This window comes from Ahaetulla prasina, chromosome 7, assembly GCF_028640845.1.
Source record: "Ahaetulla prasina isolate Xishuangbanna chromosome 7, ASM2864084v1, whole genome shotgun sequence".
NCBI classification, from domain to species: Eukaryota; Metazoa; Chordata; class Lepidosauria; order Squamata; family Colubridae; genus Ahaetulla; species Ahaetulla prasina.
In genome coordinates this window covers 49,975,291-50,002,098 of record NC_080545.1, presented here as the reverse complement: position 1 = coordinate 50,002,098, position 26,808 = coordinate 49,975,291, and the positions used below count along the sequence as shown (strand labels likewise).

The 26,808-nt window shown below is 38.3% G+C and overlaps 1 protein-coding gene across 4 annotated transcripts in view; it reads right to left on the bottom strand.

Moving 5' to 3' along the window:
• Positions 1-1,749: 1,749 nt before the first annotated feature.
• Positions 1,750-26,808, bottom strand: part of LGR5 (leucine rich repeat containing G protein-coupled receptor 5) — a 104,890-nt gene continuing 79,831 nt past the window's right edge. For 3 of the 4 annotated variants that reach the window (XM_058190921.1, XM_058190923.1, XM_058190924.1), the window contains 7 exons: positions 20,142-20,207; positions 18,819-18,890; positions 16,817-16,888; positions 13,457-13,582; positions 11,233-11,378; positions 10,748-10,831; positions 1,750-6,322 (listed from right to left, as the gene is read on the bottom strand). In XM_058190921.1, the coding sequence (XP_058046904.1) occupies positions 5,232-6,322; positions 10,748-10,831; positions 11,233-11,378; positions 13,457-13,582; positions 16,817-16,888; positions 18,819-18,890; positions 20,142-20,207 (1,657 nt within the window). In that variant the 3' untranslated portion in view covers positions 1,750-5,231. The remainder of the gene's footprint in view (positions 6,323-10,747; positions 10,832-11,232; positions 11,379-13,456; positions 13,583-16,816; positions 16,889-18,818; positions 18,891-20,141; positions 20,208-26,808) is intronic. The other variant, XM_058190922.1, reaches the window with a different exon arrangement.

The following is a 26,808-nucleotide window of genomic DNA, read 5'->3' as shown; positions in this document are numbered from 1 at the left end:
TGACATGACTGGTGCTGCAACCATACATTCCTGCTGTCTCTCATCACATTCTCTTTCCATTATTACCTTACCCTATCCCAGCACCTGGAGGAAGAGCCAGGTCTTGAGTGCTCTGTGGAAGGTTAAAGAGTGGAGGCCTGTCAGTCCCCCAGGAGGGAGTATTCCATAGCGTAGGAGGATGCAACAGAAAAGGCATGTTTTTTCATATCAAGCTACTGATCACTTTGTTCTGTTGCTATTCCAAATCTGACAAAATTGTTCTATTGTGCTCCCAATGTGGATTCTGTAATCTGATTGTGAGCAACATCATTATTCATTTTGAGGAGTCTCTAAGTGATTAATCTCTTGACAGAGAGGTGTAGACAACTTTCGCTCAAAAAGGTATGGCTTATTTTGTTATTTCTTTAACTTACTTGTCTTACTGATGCTAGGAAGAAAGCAATTAAATTCTGAAATGCTTTATTTTTGTACTCATAAGATTTCTAGAGGCAAAAACATGTCTGCCACTTTTCACTTCACAGATATTAAGAAAACTAAGAATCTAAGCCCCAAGGTTGGACCACTGGTTTTACCCCAAAGGAAAGCTATTCTTCCCCTGCAGCATCCACAAGGACTATAGGACTGCAGTCAAAAGATAGCCAAAATAAAACTGTAGACCAAAATACATTGAACTGTATCATGATTGCACTTAGATCCCACTTTCCAAAAGCTGGTATACTGTAGTGTGGCCTCCTGAAGAGTTTGTGGTTCAGATAAACATTTGCTTTTTCCAAATGGAAAAGTTTTACATTTTCATTTGTTTTTCTAGTGCCTAGAAATACACATCTGAACAGAAATAATATCATCTCATGTGAATACTACAATTACATATTTGCATAATGTCTAACACAAATGTATAAACTGAGGCATTTTGAAGATGCAATTATGCACATGTTGTCAATCCCCCTGCACTGAAGATATCCAGGAATATAGAGAATGTTGCCTCTTCAGATGCAAGGTGGCCTGTTATGCAGACCACAGGCAACTGAGCAGGGCAGCACTACAATGCAGTTGTATAGCTGATGAGATTGTGAATACTTGAAGATTCTTTTCATTTTCAGAAAGTTTAGAATTGTTGTGGTGCCTTGGCATTGAAGTAAAAATGTGAGGGAACAAGGAAGATAGATTTTCTTGCTTCTGAGAGAGTCCAGTCATGTAGTTGATAGAAAACATTCTCCCCATAGAGGTGAACAATGTACTGGTGTAGTGTACAGGTTGGCAACGTCTTCAAGGAATATTTTTTTTGATACATTGTAATATCTACTTGATCAGCACATTAGTGAAGACTTACAATCTGTACTAAATTGAAACAAGCTCAGCTAAAGACCAACCAGAAGTAAGGTCATCTGCTTATAAAGATAAGGAAATCAGTCCTTGCTCAGTTGCCCAATAGACCACCTTGCCTCTGAAGATAATACAGTTGCCAGCAGGAAATCTGTCTGGTTTACAGTTATTAAATCCTGAACCTCAACACTGCCCAGCAGATATTGGCTGTGATAATCTGCACACGTTTATACTAAAAGAAAGTTTGTATTATTTCTTCTGAAGGAAAAAGGAACCTTACAAACTTCATTTTGCAATTAAATTACAAGAATATTAGAGAATATTCTGGAATTACTGTGAAATACATCTGAGATTTAAGAGATCCTTCAAGAGTAATTGCAAATTTTATTACAAATTACATGTTTAAAACATCAGTAGAAAAAAGCAACAGTATTTACAATCATTAGAAATTTACATATTTACAGATCAAAAATTTAAACAGATATCAACTGGAAATAGAAATCTAGTAATTAAAGCAAAATGAAACTACATGCCTTATTATCATATTTGAGTATGATTTTACTATTAAGATAAATAATTCTATATTTACACATTTTGTTTTAAAATCTTCTCTGAAATGAATTTTAATATTTCCAAATTATACTTGCATTTTTAAGCAATTTAACTTGCTTATATAATATTATAGAATAGAATAGAATAGAATAGAATTTTTATTGGCCAAGTGTGAATGGACACACAAGGAATTTGTCTTGGTGCATATGCTCTCAGTGTACATAAAAGAAAGGATACCTTCATCAAGGTACAACACTTACAACACTTAATGATGGTCATAGGGTAGAAATTTAACACTTAATGATACAACATTTAATAATAATCATAGGGTACAAATAAGCGATCAGGAAACAATCAATATCAATATAAATCATAAGGATTACCAGCAACAAAGTCATACAGTCATAAGTGGAAGGAGATGGGTGATGGGAACGATGAGAAGATTAATAGTGCAAATTTAGTAAATAGTTTGACAGTGTTGAGGGAATTATTTGTTTAGCAGAGTAATGGCATTCAGGAAAAAACTGTTCTTGTGTCTAGTTGTTCTGTTGTGCAGTGCTCTATAGCGTCGTTTTGAGGGTAGGAGTTGAAACAGTTTATGTCCTGGATGTGAGGGATCTGTAAATATTTTCACGGCACTCTTCTTGATTCGTGCAGTATACAGGTCCTCAATGGAAGGCAGGTTGGTAGCAATTATTTTTTCTGCAGTTCTAATTATCCTCTGAAGTCTGTGTCTTTCTTGTTGTGTTGCAGAACCAAACCAGACAGTTATAGAGGTGCAGATGACAGACTTAATAATTCCTCTGTAGAACTGGATCAGCAGCTCCTTGGGCAGTTTGAGCTTTCTGAGTTGGCACAGAAAGAACATTCTTTTTTGTATTTTGATGTCGTTTTTGATGTTAGCTGTCCATTTTAGATCTTGCGATATGATGGAACCTAGAAATTTGAAGGTTTCTACTGTTGATACTGTGTTGTCTAGTAATGTGAGAGGTGGAAGTATGGAAGGGTTTCTCCTAAAGTCTACCGCCATTTCTACGGTTTTGAGTATGTTCAGTTCCAGATTGTTTCGGTCGCACCACGAGGCTAGTCGTTCGACCTCCCGTCTGTATGCGGATTCATCATTGTCTCGAATGAGACCAATCACTGTTGTGTCATCTGCGAACTTCAGTAGTTTTAACAGCTGGATTGTTGGAGATGCAGTCATTGGTATACAGAGAGAAGAGAAGTGGGGAGAGCACACAGCCTTGGGGGGGGGCTGTGCTAATTGTACAGGTATCTTATGTGATCCTGCTTAGCTTCACCTGCTGCTTCCTGTTCGTTAGGAAGCTTGTGATCCATTTACAAGCCTGTTCAGGTATGCGTTGCATCCTGATTTATGTTATCTACTGTTTATTTTAATATTAAAATACTTTCTTAGATGTTTTTCTTTTTCTTAAATTTGTATAGTAATGTAAATACAGTCATAAAAGAAAATATATATATTACCAAACCACTGTGAAAAATTAAATAAATGTAGTAAGATACATTTTTCAAGAATTGGCAGATGATCTCTAATTTGAAATGGTTTGAAGAATAGACTTCTAGTTCTAGGCTTTACTGTTTCAAAATATAAGGTTTAAATATATATAGTGCATAATTTCTTCATGTTATTTCCATGGATGCATAAGTCAGTTGGATAAAACTGACACAGCGCAGAACTTCATATAAGTTATTCTGTTCATATCATTCCTATGACTTTTCTAAACAAGTCCAGTAAGTTAACAGATATCCTAAGATTCAACTGAATCTCAGATGCCAACAAGTTATGAAAAGATTAGAAGCCATTTCTATTTGGTATTTTCTGTTTTCAGGATTCCTTTATACATGTAACATTCTTAGCTTTTAGACATATCACAAAAAGAATATTGAGGGCAGCTCAGATGTATACAGAGAGTCCTCAACTTATGACCACAATTGAGCCCAACATTTCCTTTACTAAGCAAGAATTATTAAGTGAGATGTGCTCCATTTTATGACTTTTGCCAGAGATCTTGAATGATTCACTGCAGTTAAGTGAATCATGTGATCATTAAGTGATCTGGCTTCCCCCAGTGAATTTGCTTGTTGGAAACTGGCTGGAAAGGTTACAAATGGTTATCACATGACTCTGGGAATACATGCCAATTGCCAAGCAACTGAATATTGATCACATGACCATGGTGATGCTTCAACGATCGTTAGCTTTTTTCCAGGGTTGTTGAAACTTTGAACATTAAATGAACAGTTGTAAATTGAGGACTATTTGTATTACGCTTTAAGAGCACTAGGGAATCCTTGCTAAATTGATCACAATTGGGACTGGCAACTCGGTTGCTAAGTACTGTGGCCAGTAGGCAGAAATTCATGGGACCATGACAGGCTTATGATATTTCCAATTTGGTCATTAAGCAAGACTCATGCAACTTGCAATTTTACTTCTGCACTGTCCACTTCCCACTTCCCTCTGCTTGTGGGAAGCCAGTTGTGAAGTATGTGAATGGTGACTGAGGGATTTTGCGATGGTCATAAATGCAAGGACTGATCCAAATTTTTTTTTTTAATGCTGTTGTAACTTTGAACGGTCACTAAATAAAGCATTATTCCCTCTCTAGTTTCAGTAGTTGAGTGGAAGTTTCATTACAACAAAAAAGATCCCAAGAGAGAACCTTTATTTACTTTCCTTGGAATTTGTGTTTCTCCTCTTTCTCCTTCTCTTTTTCCTTTCTCCCTTTGCAAAATTCAAAGTCAATTGCATAAATAGTACCAACCGTTTGAATTTTTCAGGATACTAAAAGATAACTGGCATATCTACTTTTGAAAAAGCTGATAATATCGGGTATGTACAGACAGTCTTCAACTTCCAACAGTTCATTTAGTGAACGTTCAAAAAATGACTTATGACCATTTTTAACACTTACAACCTTTGTAGTATCCTAATGATCATGTGATCAAAATTCAGATGCTTGGCAACTGGTTCATACTTATGACAGTTGCTGTGTCCCACGTGATCCCCAAGATCATGTGATCCACTTTTGCGATCTTCTCATAAGTAAGAGGGAAAGTCAGATTCACTCAATTCTAACTTACGAAGTGCAGTGATTCACTTAAAAAGCTAAGGCAAGAAAGGTCATAAAATGGGGCAAAACTCATTTAACAAATGTCTCCTTTAACAACATAAATTTTAGACTCAATTGTGTTCGTAGGTCAAGAACTACCTGTACTGAAATTTCACAATTTCAGTTTTCTTTCCCATAAAATCAGAGTAGTTGGTTGCTTCTCTCTTTATAAGCAATAGGTGCACATTCATCTATTTTTAATTTTTAACTTCTGAAATGAAGTTAGTGGCATGGGACAAATGTGATGGATGAAAGGTTACAGCTTTCACTGCATTCGCAGGATGATGGCACTATTGGATTTCTGGGAGCAACATCGTATGATATTCTGGCACTTGCAAAGGTTACTAGAGCTTGAGTTGAATTACACGACTGTTTCTCTGCATCCTCTGAATTGACAGAGACCAAACTAGGATGCTTTGATGTTTTCCATCCAAATGAAGGCTTTTGAAACCTTCTCAGGTCCTTCCTGAAATGAGGATTAAAAAGTATGTATAGAAGTGGGTTTAGACATGCAGGAAGGGGAACAATCACTAAAAGTATTGGTTTGATGACTTCTGGGCTAATAAAATGAAGGTTTAATAATGATGAAAGTGATAAGATGGCCACAGGACAATAGAGAATGCAGTTAATAAAAAGTAATAAGGCTATGTGTTTGATCATGGAGCAATCCAAAATACTATCCATTTCTCCCTTGTCCAGACTACAGTAGAGTTTTGTGTATGCTACTGTCATTACAAGAAAACAAAAAGAGTTCATTAAGACCATTGCTACTGTATAACCCACACCTGATGGTTTCCCAAAAGGTAGTGGTATGCATAAGGGAGAACCTCCATATTCGCTGTCACTGAGCACTGGAATCACAGCAATTATTAAAGCCAGTACAAAACAAAAGATGATGGCTATTTTTATGTTAGCTAGAGTGTGTTTGGTTTCAAATTTTGTTCTATATTTAACAGAGAACACATGCTCAACAGTTGCTAAGGTGAGCAAGAAAATAGAAGCCTCTGAAGCAAAGACGGAAAGAATTCCAATGATACGACAAACAATTCCATCTTCCCACCAAGATCCATATTGAGCAAAGACTCCATAGGTTAATGCATCCACACTAGCAAGCACACTGCTAGACACAACCATGAGAGTATTTACAATAGCTATTAGTCCAATTATAAACTTTATGGAGGAGATGAACAGTGGAACTTTGAAGATTGTTGCAGTCACCAATATATTACAAATAAAGGCTAAAAGTATTAAGGTCCAAACTCCAACTCTGATCAGCCAGCTACCAAAGAGGCAATCACAGGGCTTGAAAGGTCCTACAAAGAAAATAAAGAAAAAATACAGTCATGGTAAGCTTAGCTATGCCCAGTTTTCATTACTTTTTGTGATGACTGCACAGACAATAGACTATAGTGAGTGTAATCAGCGAGAGACAGAAATAGCTTCACACTTGTTGATCTTTCGTAAGAGCGGGATGGGGTAGTGCATCCATCCTTACTCTCCTTGACCTGTCATTTTGATACCATTGATATCCTTTGGGGTCAGTTGAGCAGCGCAGCAGACTCTCTCCACTCCTTGTTAACATCTACAGGGAGCTTCTGGGTGAAATCATCCGCTACCATCGGATGAGGTACTATCAGTATGCTGATGATACTCAACTTTATATCTTCATCCCTGGTGACCCAATAATGTGTCACTACTGTACCACGTGGTGGCTCAATGGCTAAGGTGCTGAGCTTTTTGATTGAAAGGTTGGCAGTTCAGTGGTTTGAATCCCTAGTGCCATGTAACAGGGTGAACTCCTGTTACTTGTCCCAGCTTCTGCCAACCTAGCAGTTCGAAAGCACGTAAAAAATGCAAGTAGAAAAAATAGGGACCACCTTTGGTGGGAAGGTAACAGCATTCTGTGTGTCTTTGGCATTTAGTCATGCGGGCCACATGAGCACGGAGACGTCTTCGGACAGTGCTGGCTTTTTGGCTTTGAAATGGAGATGAGCACCTCCCCCTAGAGTTGGGAAGGACTAGCACATATGTGCGAGGGGAACCTTTACCTTTACCTTTACTTTTCATTGTGCCTGGATACAATGGGGGGCTGTATGGGGGACAATAAGCTTTGGATGAACCCTGGTAAGACTGAGTGGCTTTGGGTAAATCAGGTTTCAGGATCCAGAACATCTGTAGTTCTGGATGGGTGACACTGCCTCAGACAGACTCTGAGTGCAATTTGGGGGCTTTCTTGGACTCTCGATTCTTACTCAATGAGCAGGTGGCACTCAAGGCTAGGAGAGCTTTTGCACAACTTCGTGTTGTGCACTAGTTGTACCCCTTTCCTGGATCATAAATTCCTATGCTCAGTGATTCAGGCCCTGGTCATTTCACGTCTGGACCAGGGGTGAAATCTAAAAAATTTCCCTACTTGTTCTGTGGGCATGGCTTAATTGGTGGGCATGGCTTGGTGGTCAGATGACTGGGTGGGCATGGCCAATAACAATAAATAATAAAAATAATAAACAAAGTATACAAAACAATAAGAGGTACCAAAAAACAACTTTCACACTTTACACAGATACAACACAACACAACTGATTCACACACAATGTAAAAGCAGCCGCACCTCATCCAAAATGGCCCCTGCAACAAGCAGAAACCTCACACAGCCACAAAAAGCTCAAAAACCAACTTTCACACTTTACACACAACACAACACAACACAACTGACTCACGCACACACACACAAAATGCCACATACAGCTTTGTGAGATTTTGTGTGTTTGTGTAGTTAGAGTGAAACTCTACAGAAATACACCAAATCTCAGAAAGCTGCACAAATATTTTATTTTATTATTTTATTATTTATATTTTTTAGATCAGGGCTCTCCAATCTTAGTAAGATTGTGGACTTCAATTCCCAGAGTTCCTCAGCCGGTTCCTTAGGCAGGCAGATTCAGTTGCTAGCTGATGCAACTGATGTAAAGCATGGCTTTCCCAGCCCGAAAGGAGCTGGGAAATTAGGTAAGTGCCTCATAGCAGCTCAGAATCTCTTAAAAGGAGGTTTTCTACAAGCTCTTCGTCTGAAGAGCTTGTAGAAAACATGTTTTTTAAGGTTCTGGTGATGAGGAACTCAGCTGGGATCACCAGATGAGCCTTTTAAAACCTTTCTTGCCTTTTAAAACCTTCGGCCAAAGAGGTTGTTAAAAAAAAAACTTTTAAAGGATTCTGATGATCCCAGCTGAGCCACGGGATCATCAAAGGCTTTTTTTTTTACTTTTAAAGGGATGTTTTCAGCTGAAGAAAAACTGCTTTTAAAAGTAAAAAAAAAAACCCTCTGATGATGGTGAGGCTCAGCAGAGGCAGGAGGTGGGGCCAGGGATTTTTGCTACCGGTTCTCCGAACCACCTGCCATCGCTACTGGATTGGGTGAGCCAGTCCGAACCGGGAGCATTTCACCCCTGGTCAGGACTACTGCAATGTAGTCTACATGGGCTACCCTTGAAGACTATTTAGAAGCTTCAACTGTTACAGTATGAATAGTTCTTAGGGCCCATAAGGTGGTCCATGTATCACCACTGTTGTGCAAGGTGCACTGGTTGCCAGTTTGCTGCTGGGTCAAATTCAAGGTGTTGGTCATTTTCTTTTAAACTCTGGTTTATGGCATCAGTCCAGGTTACATGAGGAACCATCTCATTCCAGTAGATTAGCCTGCCCCACCCACACTGGTAGAAAGAGCATGCTGCAGACCTCATCAGTCAAGGAATTCTGGCTGGTGGGATCTGGAAGAAGAATCTTTTCTGTCCTGCCCTCTGGAATATCATTCAGCTCAAGCTGACACTCTTGCCTTCCGTATGGGCCTTAAAATCTGGCTCTGCCAATTCATCTGGTGACCCAATGAGGGCATGGTGATGGTTAATGGATTGAGAGAAGATTCTACCTCCACCTAGTGGTAGGTTTCTGATGGTTCTACCTGGTTTGGGCAAACCAGTAGCTGCGGCCCACCCACCTGCCCAGACATCATCAAATCCTGGTTTTTATGCTCTGCGCATACGCAGAAGGTCCTGCACATGTGCAGAGGTGGTGCGTGTGGAGGTGGTTGCTCACATTTGCTGTCAATACCACCCCTGGCCGCATGGTGCCAGGATCTTCTGCGAGAAGATGGTGCGTGCCCACACATTGTCTCCTCGCAGAAGGTCCCGGTGCTGTGAGATGTGTGCATGCTCTCTGTGTATTTCAGGCTAAGAAGGAGATGATTTGGCTGAACTTTTCCTGCCTCGGAAACTGCCTTTTAGTAGCAAGGACAGGCTGTGGCAGCTGCCTTCTGAGCAGCTTTGGCCAGCCTGAAGAACAGGGCGGTGATGGCGGCGACGGGCCAGGAGAACAGCGGGACACGTCAGGACAGTGCTGGCCTGAAGCTCATCAGAAGGCCATCGTCCTGGCTGGATCTGGCCATGAGCGGCACCAGTGGGCAATGGGGTGCACGGCCAGTGCAAAGAACAAGACGGGATTCCAGTGGCTATGTACCCCATTGCCTGCCAGTGCCAGTGCCACCCACTGCCCCACCTTATCATGAGTGATGTCGAGTTGGCCACGCTCACTCAGTCACATGACCAACTAGCCATGCCCACCTAGTCACGCCCATAGAACCAGTTGTTAAATTATTTGAATCCCACCACTGCCTCCACTTTGCAGCTTGCTTCTTTCTTTGCAAATTTCAGTGTTAATTTTGTTAATATTTATTATCTTAATTTTAAACATTTTCTTTTGTTTTTTCTTGGTTGCAAGCATCCCAGAGTAACCTCTATGTGACTATTAAACAGTTTCATGCCTTATTTATGCAATTGTATAATTTTGATGCTGCACATAAGAAGTTTTTTGGCTGAAATACATATTAAAACCATATATCATGAAACAACACTGAATAAATTACAATTAAAAGTAAAATAAACTAACTGAAGAATCATTAGATATTTAATGATATTCTAAATCCAGCGCAGCTGGTTTATAGCAATAACAATAGATCTATTTTTCTCCTCATTTTTTAAGAATCTAAGTTGAAGTTATGTTCTTAGAGATAGACCTTGTTATCTCTTTTTCATCTAGCTTGAAGACAATTTGCTATTTCCTTCCTTTTGAGAATGTTTCTTAAACAGGAATAGCATAGGCAATGCTTTTATTTTATTCCTTACAATGTACTAATGGGAAACTAATCTTATCTTTAGGCTGCTTTCAAGTAGATACTAGGAAAAGGTTAGGTACTATTTCTCCAGGAATTTAGTTGTCCGGAAATATCAAGCACTGTACCTTGGACTTTCTGATTGAAACTCTCTGGTAGTGAAATTTCCAGATAGTAAAAGTTGCAGTACTGGACTAGATTTTCAGTGGCATATGAAGACTTTTAAAATTACTTTTCTCAGTTATGTAATTCTGTGGAACTTCTATTTCAATACTGCATTTTAAGTGCAGGGTTTTTTTTTAATTTTGGCTTTTAAATTCATTTTCATTTAAGCTTTATGTTATTATGTTTTGATTTGTTTTATATATAGCCTAGACAACTAATACTTACTGAGGAACTAATTAATTTTTCAAAAAATAAATGAATAAGAAATAAAAATATGTCCCTTATTATGGATGCATACCCAAGTACTCCATATAGCTTCCAAAATTTTTTTTCCCTTAGAAAGTATAAAATTTCACAGGAATTTTTTTTTTCATTACTCACAATTCTGCTCAAACAATTCTATTATTACCTGGAGAAGGAGAACACCGAACTGAATGATGAGTTTTCAAATCTTCATTGAAGTCAAGAGAAAAATCCTCAAAAGCATGTTCATCTATAGGAAGGAAAGTCACAGTGTTTAGTTACTAATATTGATAACAATATGTAATATGTAGCTATAGAGAGAATTAAGATCTTTTAAACCTTAATTTGTCTTCTTCACAGGTACTTAGAATTATAGAATTTCAAGGGTCATTTAGGTTACTTAAGATAACTCTTTTATTATCAATCCATATATACATTGTGGGAAATGTAAATCTTTTACCACCTCAAGTTTTTTGCAACCTGATTAGAATACAAATTTAAAATATAGATTTATAGGAATTAATGACATCTTGTATTGATATTCAGGAATTAAAATGATAAAATTAGAAACTTTGATCATCAATTATGATAGCCTAATTCTAAGCAAATCCTTTTTAAAAATAAGTTTTAATGCACGTTTACAGTGCTTACCATTTGTATGGAAACTGCTACCATCTCTTCTTTGAAATTTGTCAGCACTGCCATTCTCAGCTTTGTTTAATTGAGTTTGGATTTTATAGTAGTTGTCATGGGCTCTAAAGGCACAGCATTGATAAGTATAAGGCATTTCTATCACCCTAAAGAATAACAGACATATTCGGTTAAACATTTGTTATTGTAATGTAGACCAAACTGTTTGCATATCTATATATATATATATATATATTTGCATGTCTAAATGTATACTAATAATTTTTATTAAACTCTCAATGCTCTCTACATGGGGCTCCCCTTGAAGAGCACCCGGAGGCTGCAGTTAGTTCAGAATGCGGCTGCGTGGGTGATAGAAGGAGCCACACGTGGCTCCCATGTAACACCACTCCTGCGCAGACTGCACTGGCTACCTGTGGTCTTCCGGGTGCACTTCAAGGTGTTGGTCACTACCTTTAAAGCGCTCCATGGCTTAGGGCAGGGTACTTACGGGACCGCCTTCCGCTATCGAATACCTCCCACCGACCCGTACGTTCACACAGAGAGGGGCTTCTCAGGGTGCCGTCCGCCAAGCAATGTCGGCTGGCGGCCCCCAGGGGAAGGTCCTTCTCTGTGGGGGCTCCTACCCTCTGGAACGAACTTCCTCCTGGATTACGCCAACTGCCTGACCTTCGGACCTTCCGCCGTGAGCTGAAGACCTATTTATTCATCCGTGCGGGACTGGCTTCGTGATTTTAAAATTTTATAATTTTTAGAGAGTCTAATTTTAATAGGATGTTGTTTTATATCTCAGCCTATATATAATAAGTTTTTTAACCTTTGTTTTATTTGTATATTGTTCTATTTTTATTATGGCTGTGAACCGCCCTGAGTCCTTCGGGAGAAGGGCGGTATAAAAATCTAATAAATAAATAAAATAAATAAATAAATAAACTGGTATTTAATATTACACTGAATCGATATAAACTCAGAATTTTTGACAGAGATATTAAATTTAGTTAAGCCATTCTTCCAAATTCTATGCTTCAGAACACGGTATATAAGTTGTCATTATTCTTTTCATTTTTGCTGCTACTGTTCTGAGTGTTCTTTTACCTCTTCCACACAAGATGAAGCTATCCCAGGCTTGAGAAGAGCCTCAGAGTTTAATGCTATACAGAGATTATTTAAAAGAAAAAAGAAAAGTGGGCAATTGGTCAAAAGAGAAATAACTGCATTGCATTATCATTTGCTGATTGACAGCTAATTTTCCAATGGTCACACAAGATTATGATGTTTGGCATTCACTTCCCAATATTTATGAACACATTTTCTTTGATGATGATTTATGTTATGGCAGATGTACAAAGCACCTTTTCATGCTAGCTGAATATCCCTCACAGGTTCTGGATGTAGGTTCACTGTAATGCATTGTGATCCTGTGTCTTTATCAACATTTCTAAAATATAGTTATGTTATATAAAATATAAAATATATCATATATTCTTAGATACCAGCAGTCTGCCCAAAAGAATAGAGCATGAGCAATCTCTGTCACTTTTGATTTAGTTATGACAGATTTCTTTTTTATTAAGTGAATATGACAAAGTATTTTACCTCTAAGAGAGAGGCAACTATATAAGAGAGAGAGAGAGTTTGATCTAATGGTTAAGGCACCAGGCTAAAAACTAGGAGATGAGAATTCGAGTCCTCCATGCTGGATGACTTTGGGTCAGTCACTCTCCCTTAGCCATGATGTCAGGCTCTGGTGACAAACTGGTGGGACAACTTCTGTCACAACCAATGGAACAACACTGTGTTGATCTGAAAAAGTGGACCCTGCACTTTCAGGAAAATGATAGGAAGAAAGTAAAGAAAAAATGAACTAACTCTATAAGCCTTTTTTCCATTTTAAAATATTTGTAGTTTATGAAACAACATTTAAGGAAAGGGAAGCATTCCAGTATACAATATAATATATACAAAGTACTTGCAAGTATAAATATATTTGGAAGTACCGCTGAAAATAGGTGTATTTTAAAATCAGCAGCTATTAGGATGTTCAAAATCAATTACATTTTCTCAAGATAAACAAGAATATTTTAAAACTATAATTTTTGCCATGTATAATTTGACTGTTGTGTATCAAAGACTTTGAATAAGAAGTAACATACATTATACAGTCACACTCCTTTCATTGCACATGAGAACAACTGTGCCCTATTAATTGTAATGAGGTACTCACTTGAGTTCTGGAAAATTTTCAGATGGTATCAAACTTTGAAGTGGATAATTTCCTGTTAATTTTAAATGAGTTAAACCATGTAGACCAGTTATAGGAAAAGAAGACAAAAGGTTGGATGATAGATCCCTGCAAAGTAACAAAGTAACAACAACAAAAATCAGCTTACAATTCTAGAACAGAATTTCCCCCCATATGTGAAAACTTTTTATCTTTTTAAACCAACAGAAATATTCCAGACAAATATATACTGCACTTTCAGAAAAAATTATCTGACAGATAGTTTCTTTCTGTCCCCAGTTTCTCTGCCATTAAAATCCTAAATGCTCTAAGCCTCAATAAGCCCCAGATCTCAATGCATTTTCAGTCTCAGAGACATCCAGACACTGAAGTATATAAGCCTTTAAAGGTGATATACAGCACTTTTAATTGCTTACAGAAGCTTGGTGGAAGCAACTGTTTCCTTAATAAAGGTGTTACTTATGCAAATATAGCCCATGTTTACTTAGGGCACTGCAGTACTGACCCAACTGAAATTTCCAAATAGTCTTCCAAGTAGAGGACATTGAAACTGTATACAAGTTGTAGTAATGAAAAGATCTACTGTTGAAGAAGGAGCCAGAAGTCCAGAGGAATGCAGAAACTGTGAGCAAGTCCCTTTATGGACAACTCCATTCAGAACTAAAGGTTTATTTATTTATTTATTTATTTATTAAATTTTTATACCGCCCTTCTCCCGAAGGACTCAGGGCGGTTTACAGCCATAATAAAAACAACAGCAAAATACACATAAAAACATGATTAAAAAACTTATTATACAAATGGCCGAATTAAAACAATTAAAAATAAAACCCCAATTTATAAAATATTAAAACGTTAAAACTAATTAAAATCCTATTAAAATCCTATGCCAGTCCTGCGCGAACAAACAAACAAATAGGTCTTCAACTCTCGGCAGAAAGTCCGAAGATCCGGCAATTGTCGAAGTCCAGGGGGAAGTTCGTTCCAAAGGGTGGGAGCCCCCACAGAGAAGGCCCTCCCCCTGGGGGCCGCCAGCTGACATTGCTTGGCGGATGGCACCCTAAGGAGTCCCTCTCTGTGCGAGCGTACAGGTCGGTGGGAGGTATTCGGTAACAGCAGGTGGTCCCGTAAGTACCCTGGCCCTAAGCCATGGAGCGCTTTAAAGGTGGTCACCAACACCTTGAAGTGCACCCGAAAGACCGCAGGTAGCCAGTGCAGACTGCGCAGGAGAGGTGTTACATGGGAGTAATGTGTGGCTCCCACTATCACCCGCGCAGCTGCGTTCTGAACCAACTGGAGCCTCCGGGTACTCTTCAAGGGGAGCCCCATGTAGAGAGCATTACAGTAGTCCAAACGAGAGGTAACCAGAGCATGAGTGACCGTGCATAAGGCATCCCGGTCAAGGAAGGGGCGCAACTGGCGAACCAGGCAAACCTGGTAGAAAGCCCTCCTGGTGACGGTCGTCAAATGATCTTCGAAAGACAACTGTCCATCCAGGAGGACGCCCAAGTTGCGCACCCTTTCCACTGGGGCCAATGATTCGCCCCCAACAGTCAGCCGCGGTTGCAGCTGACTGTACTGGGGTGCCGGCATCCACAGCCACTCCGTCTTGGAGGGATTGAGTTTGAGCCTGTTTCTCCCCATCCAGACCCGTACAGCTTCCAGACACCGGGACAGCACTTCGATGGCTTCGTTGGGATGGCCTGGATGGAAGATGGACTGTATCATTAGAATTAATAATCTTGCTAGTATTCAACCTGAATAATTTTTTCTTTATATAGACCTTAAAACCTCCAGACACCATGCAATACAACTTCCCATGTAAAATTCTGATTTGCATGGAGAAGGAACCTGATGGAGTTTGCTGATTTGCTGAGAAAATCTTCCCATCAACCAATTTCTTTTGGGGTTTTTAAAGGCTCAGAAAGAAATAGCAATCCTGTGAAAGATACTGTATACAGCTGCTATAGCTACCAGTAACCTCTGCTGCTTAGTTTTATTCCTCTCTACCAATATTCCACATTCTGCTGGACAGAAGAGAAAATAAGATTTTCCTCGTTCCAGTAGACCTCCATTCTTGCAAAATAGGTGAAAACTATCCTGGAGATTCTTCACCTTTCTTCTTTCGCTCCTCTCCCTAACTTTGCTGTTACCTCAATGCTTGCCTTACAGCAGTGGTGGGTTTCAAATTTTTTTACTACTGGTTCTGTGGGTGTGGCTTGGTGGGTGTGGCATAGCTTGGTGGGCGTGGCTTGGTGGGCATGGCAGGGGAAGGATACTGTAACATCTCCATTCCCTCCCCACTCCAGGGGAAGGTTACTGCAAAATCCACATTTCCTCCCAATCAGCTGGGACTTGGGAGCCAGAGAATAGATGGGGTGGGGCCAGTCAGAATTTTTACAACCGGTTCTCCGAACTACTCAAAATTTCTGCTATCGGTTCTCCAGAACTTGTCAGAACCTGATGAAACCCACCTCTGCCTTACAACCCACAGCTCTACCTCCATGTCAGGGCAATGGCTGGTTTTTTTATGTAGGAACAATGTAGGACCAATGATTAAATCTTAAGAAACATACATTTCCAATTTATTTGTTTTATATATATATATATATATATATACACACACACACACACACACACGTGTGTGTGTGTGTGTGTGTGTGTGTCACACTTTTCTTCCAGACCAATGATACTTAACAGTCCTTCCTCCAGATTTTTCTCCCTAACAACTACATGAATATGATTGGGCAGAGAGATTAAATGACTGCACCCAAAATGCCAGTGAGATTAATGGCTCTGAGGATGGACTAAACATGTATTCTTCCTAGCTCTTATTCAATTTTTAACCAGTACACATTTGAGCATTTGAGCACTCACAGGTTTTGTAGCAGCTCTCATGTAGAAAGGAAACATTTATGCATTCCACTTATACTATTAAATAGTCAACTATAAAATATAAAATATCTTACCATTAGCAGGGAAGCTCCAAAACAAAGAGGAAGGGAATTTTTGGAAACAACCTATTGTTTGGCTATGAAAGATTTCATTTTGTTTAGAGCATTTCAGTTTGCCCTATTGTATCCTAAGATTCCTCCCATTTAGTCTTCATAAGGAGGTTATCAGTTTAATTACATCTCAAAAAGACAACTTAAACATAAAAATTACAAGCTGATGCTGACACTTTCTGATGTAAGATTCTGCTGCAGCACTAACTGAAATAAACAGCAGTGTAGAACTATAAAATTATTGTTCAGTTATAAAGAAAGAACTGATTACTTGTTATATTGTTCTTCTATTTTACAGTTATTTAAGAACAAACAATAAAATAGGAAACATACTTACATTTTAATAAGGGACACTAAAGAAGAAAATGCATTGGCATGAATAATAGAGATTTTATTCCAAGCTAAATCCCTACAAGAAATAAAATGTCATCTGCTTAGTAATGTATAATGTTGAATATTTTTATTAAAATATTAACAGCAAGAAATTGCTTCCAATAATTGATTTTAAACTTTCAGAGAAAAATGTACCTAAATTAATGATGAAATGGATTTAAAGTCACAAAAGAGAGAATAGATTTTTAAGGCACTAATTTACAAGGATATCACTATCTCAGAATAGTGGAATAGCTCTGGATCCATGCAAATTCATGTCTGTCTATCTGTCTGTCTGTCTGTCTATCCTGCCTGTCTCACTGAGGTAACTCTATATAATTTGTACTAGGTTTGATAGGTAATATTTTTTTATCCTCTGCAGTTTATTTGAAATTGAAGCTGTTAATGTTTTCTTGTAATGCTGCAGCCCTTCAAAATTTATTGAATTATGTTTCCATTTGCTTCATCTCATTTGGTTTTCAACCAAAATTTTAAGGTGATCAATCAAATGCACACATTCTTTTCCTATTTTATGCCCTCCCTGCCAAATCAGGAATTGTTGCGCAATCTCTGTCCTAGTTACAACATGATACTGCTGTTCCTCTAAACCAGGTAAAGAAATGACAAGCTTTAGTTCTCACTCATTCCAAACATTTTCCTTTCATCTCTCACACATCCATGCTCACAGAACACTTTTTATCTACTGAATCACCTTTCTTTCTGAACTGAAAATGTCTTTTAAGTACTGCTTACTTATCTGACTTGGTAATCAGAATAAAAGTTAAGGTCTGCAATTATGGTTCACAATTAGTGTTATCTAGTTAAGATATTTAGTAAACTATGAAGGAGAATCACTGACAGGCAGAGGTGCATGTTATATTTAAATAAGCCAGGTCCATTGATATTATCCACTGTTTCTGTTTCTCATTTTGGTCCACCTGTTTCTCTGTCTATCCCTGCCAATTTTGTCTAATCTGCTCTTATTTGCAACATTTTCTCTCACAATTTTTTGGACCTACCTCTAATATACACATGCTTATTTGTGTCAAGATTACTTTATTATAGGCATTTAGTGTCATAAAAAGTCTACACACACCTGTTAAAATGTCAGGGTTTGGAAATGTGGAAAAAAAATCACTTCAAAATATTTTCCATTTTTAATACAGGTTGTCCTCAATTTATGAACATAATTGAGCCCAAAATTTCTGTTCTAAAGTGAAACATTAATTAAGTGAGTTTTGCCCCACTTTACAACCTTTCTTGTTTCAGTTGTTAAGCGAATCACTGCAGTTGGAAAGCTAGTAACCTGGTTGTTAAGTGAATCTGGTTCCCCATTGTCACATGACCTTGGGACACCGCAACAGTCACAAATATGAACAAGTTGCCAAGCATCTGAATTTTGATTAGATGATCATGGGGATGCTGCAAAGGTCATAACTGTGAAAAATGGCCATAAGTCACATTTTTCAGGGCCTTTGTAACTTTGAATGGTCATTAAATGAACTGCTGTAGGTCGAAGACTATCTGTATAACATATAAGCTGTATAATTCAACTGAAAAACAAGGTGAAATATTTTACATTGAAAAATAAAAATAAAAAATTTACAATACAAAGTCTATTCATTCTTCTGCAATCTTGTAGTCTGAAGAAAAGTCATTTTATTTTTCTATTCATTCAAGAAATAATAAAAGGTTTTACATGAATCATTCAAATTGCTTATTCTTCAGTGATGTCTACAAGTTAAATATACTTCAAAGGTGTTTTTTTTCTTTGATGCATGGCTTTGTGAATTCATTGCTGGAAATTGTCAATGTCAGAATGTTTGTTTCCTTTTGGCAAATCAAATGCAGCAATTTGAACAATCAAGGAGGAAAATATATGTAAAATGGGGCAGGAGAAAGGAATGTCAGCTTCCATTCCTATCAATATCAAGTACTGTTAAGAATTTTTTTAGGGTGATACTCACAGGGAACGGAGGGCAACCAGCTGCTGAAATGTATCTGCATGGATTTCATATATTTCATTGTGATGTAAAGCACTGAAATGGCAAAAAATGAATTTATAGACAAAAACTTTAGGAAAATTTCTTTTTTTTTTTATTGAAAAAGTTTTTAAAAAAACAAAGACATTTCCCCCCCTTTTTTTCCCCCTCCCTCCCAGAAAACCCCCTTCCCCCCCCTTCCCCCCCCCCGGCTTCCCGGGTCAATCACAAGGTATTGTTATACATAAACCAAACATAGAATAAAATTTTCCCTTCCAATCCAATTAACCTCATCCAAAGCTTTTCATCTCCCAACCCCCTCCCCATTAGATAAAATAACTTTCTAATTATTCAAAGGCAATCTGATATTTCTTAATCTGATATCTGTTTTGTAGATAATCAATCCATTTTTTCCATTCAATTAAATATCTTTCCTGCGTATTGTCTTTTAAAAAAGCTGAGATTTTAGCCATCTCAGCCAAATTAATGACTTTCAGTATCCATTCTTCTATTGTAGGTACCTCTTCTTTCTTCCAGTATTGTCCAATCAACAGTCTTGCTGCTGTTATTAAATTCAGAATCAGTTTAGTCTCAATCCCTGTACAATCCGTTATAATTCCCAAAAGGAAAAATTGTGGCAGGAACTTTATCTTCTTCTTCAGTACATTTTGAATAATCCACCAAATTCTTATCCAAAAGGCCTTAATTTTCTTGCAAGTCCACCAAATATGAAAATATGTAGCGTCATCACAATCACACCTCCAACATTTCGCTTGGATATTAGGATACATACGTGATAATTTTTTGGGATCTAAGTGCCATCTATAAAACATCTTATAAAAATTTTCCCTTAAATTCTGCGCTTGTGTAAACTTAACATTTCTAACCCAGATTTTCTCCCATGTTTCCAACTAAAACTTTAGGAAAATTTCTATTGATGTCCAAATTCCAAGAATAACTTTTATGACTACTAAACATTTTAGCATATTGCAATCTTGTTTTTGAAAATTCACCTCAGGTAAGATAAAAAGAATAACTCCAATATTAAACTCTGGCACTTTCTCAAACGCTTTTCTGACATACAAAGCTCAAAACATTGGTCATCCCCCCACCAAGAGCTTATATTCAACTATACATGCCCAAGCAGCGACAGTTTGGTAGGTTATTTTAATTTTTAAAATACCAAAACCTGAATATAAGCAAACAAAGATTCATATTACTACATCCATAGATAAATTCTTTGTACTGGAAAAGATAGGGAATCTTGCTCTTTCTGGGCATGGATACAAAGCATTTTAGAAACCTTACATTTTCTGAAGTTTTTCACAAGCTGTAAAACAGGGCAATTCTTCCAGATGATTATATGAAAGGTCTCTGAAAAACAAAGTAAAAATCCAAAATGGCATATGGTTCTGCTAAAAATTAAAAACTTATTTTACAACTTCTTTTGCAGAGAGATTGATATTAGAAGAATACTAGATCCAGATTTCTTATAAAACATACTTCTTTTAATTGTTTTACATAATCTACTTCTTTTGTTTTAGGACTATCCCATATTTTTAGCAGTAACCAAAGCAAAATTTAATAATCTTCACAGACTATACTTTAAATTAAGCAATCTTGCATCTGAACTGCTATATCTTGAGTTGAGAAAAGTGGTTTGGGAACTAGAAATCACTTTGAAAATCAATCGTTACATGGGGAAAAAAACTCTCCAAATGTTTTCAGCCAAAACCTAACAGATTACAGAATAACTGAAACATCTGGACTAGTTTATAGTATAATATAACTAATAAAAAACAAACCATTGTAATTTTCAGAAATTGTAAAAAGAAGGCAGAAAAAGGGGGAAATAGATTTGTATCCTGACTCCTTTGTGTAGGGTGATCTCCTATGATGTTTAATAAGACTTCTGTAAATTAAAAAATGAGAGTGGGCATAGGAATATGCCTATTGTTTCCTTTTAAAGCCATAAATGGTAAAATTTTATTCCTAACCTAATTTTTAAAAGATATAGTTGTCCATGCTTCAAATTCCTTAGATAAACATTGCTAAACAGCAGTTATTTTTATACAAATGAAAACATTTACATTTCCCTTCCTTTCCAACAAGATCCAAGAAAAAACTATTGAAAGAGATTTACTTAGTGAGGATAAAAAACCAAACCAAAACCAAACCAAAAATCCATACTTATAGAACACTACAAACTTTCACACAGGTAAATATCTCAGAAGCATGAAGCATAAAAAAATACTTGGAGAACGCAATCCAAGGTCAGTTACAAAATGGCCAATTCAGTAAAATTGAAAAGAGCATTAAAGAAAGGAACTCCTATTACTGATTTCTATATCTTGGCAGGAAAGACTTGAGGAAGTTTTTGGTTTAGAGCCTTGGCCAATCTTTCACAGAGAAAGCCAATCCACATCTATTAACTGAGACTTGGATTCCTTGTTGACTAACGGACAGGTGAGTAGGAAGGACTAACACCGACTAGACAGATAAATGTGTAACATGTACAAATGGCTGATTATCTATCTATCTATCTATCTATCTATCTATCTATCTATCTATCTATCTATCTATCTATCTATCTTCTATCATCTATCTATCATCTATCAAATCAGTTTAGATTAATGGTATTAGATATTCACAAAGAGGCATTTCAATAATACAAAGACATCTAGCTAACAGTAAGTAATGTAGTTCCAATAAATTGAGTATTTTATTTTCTCAGAATTGTGGCTTTGTAACATATTTTGGATGTATATTATAATTAATGTAGCTAGAATGTTGGCTGAGCAGACTGGTACCAGATACATTCATCATGATGTAATGGTAAACGGAAAATATGGTTGGCTGGTTCACAAACAATCAGACAGAATGATTATTTTTGATAGTGATTAAACTACCTCCATAGAATTCTTGAAAGTTACAGCAATATAGAATAGAATAGAATAGAATTTTTATTGGCCAAGTGTGATTGGATACACAAGGAATTTGTCTTGGTGCATATGCTCTCAGTGTACATAAAAGAAAGATACGTTCATCAAGATACAACATTTACAACACAATTGATGATCAATATATCAATATAAATCATAAGGATTGCCAGCAACAAGTTATAGTCATACAGTCATAAGTGGAAAGAGATTGGTGATGGGAACTATGAAACGATTAATAGTAGTGCAGATTCAGTAAATAGTCTGACAGTGTTGAGGGAATTATTTGTTTAGCAGAGTGATGGCCTTCGGGAAAAAACTGTTCTTGTGTCTAGTTGTTCTGGTGTGCAGTGCTCTATAGCGTCGTTTTGAAGGTAGGAGTTGAAACAGTTTATGTCCAGGATGCGAGGGATCTGCAAATATTTTCACGGCCCTCTTCTTGATTCGTGCAGTATACAGGTCCTCAATGGAAGGCAAGTTGGTAGCAATTATTTTTCCTGCAGTTCTAATTATCCTCTGAAGTCTGTGTTTTTCTTGTTGGGTTGCAGAACCGAACCAGACAGTTATAGAGGTGCAAATGACAGACTCAATAATTCCTCTGTAGAATTGGATCAGCAGCTCCTTGGGCAGTTTGAGCTTACTGAGTTGGCAGAAAGAACATTCTTTGTTGTCCTTTTTAATGATGTTTTGATGTTAGCTGTCCATTTGAGATCTTATATGATAGAACCCAGAAATTTGAAGGTTTCTACTGTTGATACTGTGTTGTCAAGTATTGTGAGAGGTGGAAGTATGGAAGGGTTTTTCCTAAAGTCTACCACCATTTCTACGGTTTTGAGTGTGTTCAGTTCCAGATTGTTTTGGTTGCACCACAAGGCTAGTCGTTCGACCTCTCGTCTATATGCGGATTCGTCATTGTCTCGAATGAGACCAATCACTGTTGTGTCATCTGCGAACTTCAGTAGCTTAACAAATGGATCATTGGAGATGCAGTCATTGGTATACAAAGAGAAGAGAAGTGGGGAGAGCACACAGCCTTGGGGGGCCCCTGTGCTAATTGTACACGTATTTGATGTGATCTTGCTTAGCTTCACCTGCTGCTTCTTGTTTGTAGGAAGCTTGTGATCCACTTACAAGCCTGTTCCGTACCTGTAGCTGGTTTAGCTTAGTTAGAAGAATGTCTGGAATGATGGTATTGAATGCTGAACTAAAGTCTACAAAAAGGACCCTTGCATAGGTCTTTGGAGACTCAAGATGTTGTAGGATGTAGTGCAGAGCCATATTAACAGCATCATCTGTTGATCTATTTGCTCGGTATGCAAATTGCAAGGGGTCTAAGAGCGGATTCGTGATGGTTTTCAGGTAGGAAAGCACTAGCCTTTCAAAGGTTTTCATGACTACAGATGTTAGAGCAACTGGTCTGTAGTCATTCAGTTCCTTGATGGTGGGCTTCTTCGGCACTGGGATGATGGTAGAGCGTTTGAAGCAAGAAGGAACATAGCACATCTCTAGTGATTTATTGAAAATATGGGTGAAGATGGGGACCAATTGGTCAGCACAGACTTTTAAGCAAGAAGGAGTTATCTTGTCTGGGCCTGGAGCTTTTCCTGGCTTTTGTCTGTGAAATAGGTCCTGCACTTCCTTTTCTGTGATCACTAGGGGTTGTGAACCCAATGAAATGGGGTCAGTTGTAGGAGGCTTGGCTGTTGTTGGTGTGTCTGAGATGGGGTTGTGGAGATAGGTGGCTGTAGTTTCCTTTCAAACCTGCAGTAAAACTCATTCAGGTCATCTGCCAGTTGTTGATTACCTTCAGCCTGGGAAGGAGGTTTGCCATAGCCGGTGATATTTTTAAGAGTTTTCCACATGTTTGCTGGTTCATTTGCTGAAAATTGATTCTTTAGCTTTTCAGAGTAGCTTCTTTTGCTGCTCTTATCTCCTTGTTAGTGCATTTCTGGCCTGATTGTACAGCATTTTATCACCTTTTCTGTAGGCTTCCTCTTTGGAATGTCGAGCTGCTTAAGTTTAGGTGTAAACCAAGGTTTGTTATTACTGTGTATTCGCAAGTTCCTTGTAGGTACACATAGGTCTTCACAGAAGCTGACATATGATGTTACAGTATCTGTGAGTTCATCCAGGTCTGCAGAGGTATCTTTAAAATATTCCAATCAGTGCAGTCAAAACATGCCTGTAGCTTTAATTCTGATTCCTCCGTCCAGGTTTTCACTGATTTAATTATTGGTTTTATGGCTTTAAGTCTTTGCCTGTAAGCAGGTACAAGGTGAATCATGCAATGATCAGAGTGTCCTACAGCTGCACGTGGTAAAGACCGATAGGCATCTTTTAGTGTTGTGTAGCAGTGGTCTAGAGTATTCTTGCCTCTGGTGGGACAATTGACATGCTGAAAGTATTTTGGTAGTTCTTTCCTTAAGTTTGCCTTGTTTAGATCTCCCAAAACAATGGCCAGTGAATCAGGGTGTTTGGCTTCAGCCTCCATGATTTGGTCAGCTAGAGTTCGTAATGCCTCGTTTACACAGGCTTGTGGTGGGACATAAACAGCAATTAGAAGAAATGAGGAAAATTCACGAGGCGAATAGTAAGGTTTGCAGTTGATAATTAGAGTCTCTAAATTGTTGTCACAGAATTTGTAAATTATGTTAAAATCTTGACACCAGGTTGAATTAATATATAGGCATAAGCCTCCTCCTTTCTTTTTACCAGATGTTTCTGGAATCCTGTCTGATCGTTCAATTTGAAATCCTGGAATGTTCAGGCTGCTATTTTCAATTGATTCATTTAACCAGGTTTCAGAGAAGCATAGGACTGCTGAATTGCGAAAATCAGAATAGTATTTGTTTAAGAGGAGTATTTCATCCATCTTATTTGCAAGTGAGCGATATTTGTTAGGAAAATTGAAGGCAGAGGAGTTTTAGTGCGAGTTCTTAGCTTGATTAAGATCCCAGATCGTTTACCTCTTTCCTTCGTTTCCGCTGCTTGGTTTTTAGTAATCCATGGCTCCATGGGAATTGCCTCCTCCTGTGTTAGAATCTCCTCCGTGTTTGTAAAGACAGGCGGGGGTGAGATTAAAGAAAGCTGCTCCTTAAAGAAATGTTCCTTAATTTTTAGCAGATGGTCTCGTGAGTAGGAAATCCGTAGTGAGTCACAGAGAACAATTAGAAATAAAGTAACAATTAGAGAGCATTTCACCGAGGCAGCCTTCGTCGGCGCCATCTTAGGTATATACTGGTTAATCATTATAAGAAAAGAGATCCCTCAGAGTTACTATTCGATGTTCAAACTGAATAAATATAAGACAGAAAGAAAAAAGGTTAAGAACATGATGTTGCAATGTGGACTGCTTAATAGCATATCTAAGCAAGAACAGAGTGTGTACTTTATTTACCGTATTTTTTGGAGTATAAGATGCACCTTTTCCCCCAAAAAAAGAAGGTGAAAATCTGGGTGCATCTTATACTCCGAATGTAGCCCTGCCCAGCTTCTCAAACGGAGGTTTCAGAGGCTGAAAAAAGCATCAGAAACAGAGTTTAGAAAAAAAGCCCCAAACGGAGCTTCACGGAGTTTAGAAAAAAAGCCCCAAATGGAGCTTCAGAAAAGAAGCTCCCAAACAGAGCTTCAGAGGCTTTTTTTCTGAAGTTCTGTTTTGGAGGCTTTCAGAGGCAGAAGAAAGTTTTTTCTGAAACAGTGTTTCAGAGGCAGGAAAAAAAAGCCAAAAAAAGCAAGGCACAGAGCTCACAACCAAGGAACCTGTTGCTAAAATTCACCTCTGGGAGCAGTTGACTGGGGTATTCCGGGAGGCCAATCCACCTGCCAATCAGCTTTTTTCTTATTTTCCCTCCCATAAACTAAGGTGCATCTTATACTCTGAAAAATACGGTAAATGTAAATATGTATTGAGATGTTAAAAAACATATTTCAATAAAGCATCCTGTTCTGTAAAAAAGATTTTGGACTTTGGATTTGATACAAGGTGAAGAAAATAGGATATTCCTGTTATCCACAGCGCTTTCCAAAAACTGATGACTTTTAAAAATAATTTGAAAAATAGGAATTGGTAAAATCAACATTAGGCATATTCTTAAAATTTTCCGCTTAAAAACACTTATAAAGTAAATCAGGTTATTAGTTCTAATCTGAACACCTTACAGTATTGCTTGTTTATCTTGATCTACTAGAAATATCCAATTCTAGTATTTTCTTCTACCCTATAATGCTGTTTTCCCCAAAAATATGATCTACCCCAAAAATAAGCCCTAGCCGGATTTTTGGAGTGTGGGGGGTGGGCCTTACACGCCCTACCCCAAAAATAAGCCCTAGTGAAGGGGGAGGCATGGCCAGCACAGGAGGCAGCCCTTCCCTTTCCCAGTCAACTCATAGCTGCTCAGCCCATTAATTGGGACCGTGGATCAGCTGAGCCAGCAAGGGTCGAGAGCTGCCTGACATTCCTTCCCTCTGGGTGCAGCTGTCCCTTTCAAGCAATCAAATGTCGCTTGAGAAAAGGACGCACATCCCAGGATTGCAACACTGAAGGCTTGGGATGGAGCCTTTTAGGGAAGTCCATCTGTGCTGAGCTTGAGAAAAGGATGAGAGGCAGGAAATCCCCCTCCCCATTTTCTTGTCATTCACCAAAATGGCTCTATTCAGACCACCGGATATGTTTGGGACCGTGTATCACAAAACCCTGCACGGCTTGTTGTAGCATTGTATGTGCGAGCAGTGGCATTGCCATGAGGTTCGTCACATCAGCGCAGCTTCTTAGCGCAAGACCCTGCAAGGACTGCTGTGTCGTTATGTGTGTGAACGGCACCAGTGCCGTGAGGTTCGACATACTAGTGCAGCCACTCGTGGCAGGACACCGGCTGCACCGGTGTGATAAAGCTCAGAGCCGTGCTGCCATTCATGAGTGCAATGCCATGACAAGCTTTGCAGGGTTCTGCTCCAAGAGGCTGTTCCAGTATGACAAACCTCACGGTGGTGGCACCACTCCTGTGCGCAATGGCACAACCAGCCTTGCAACATCCTGC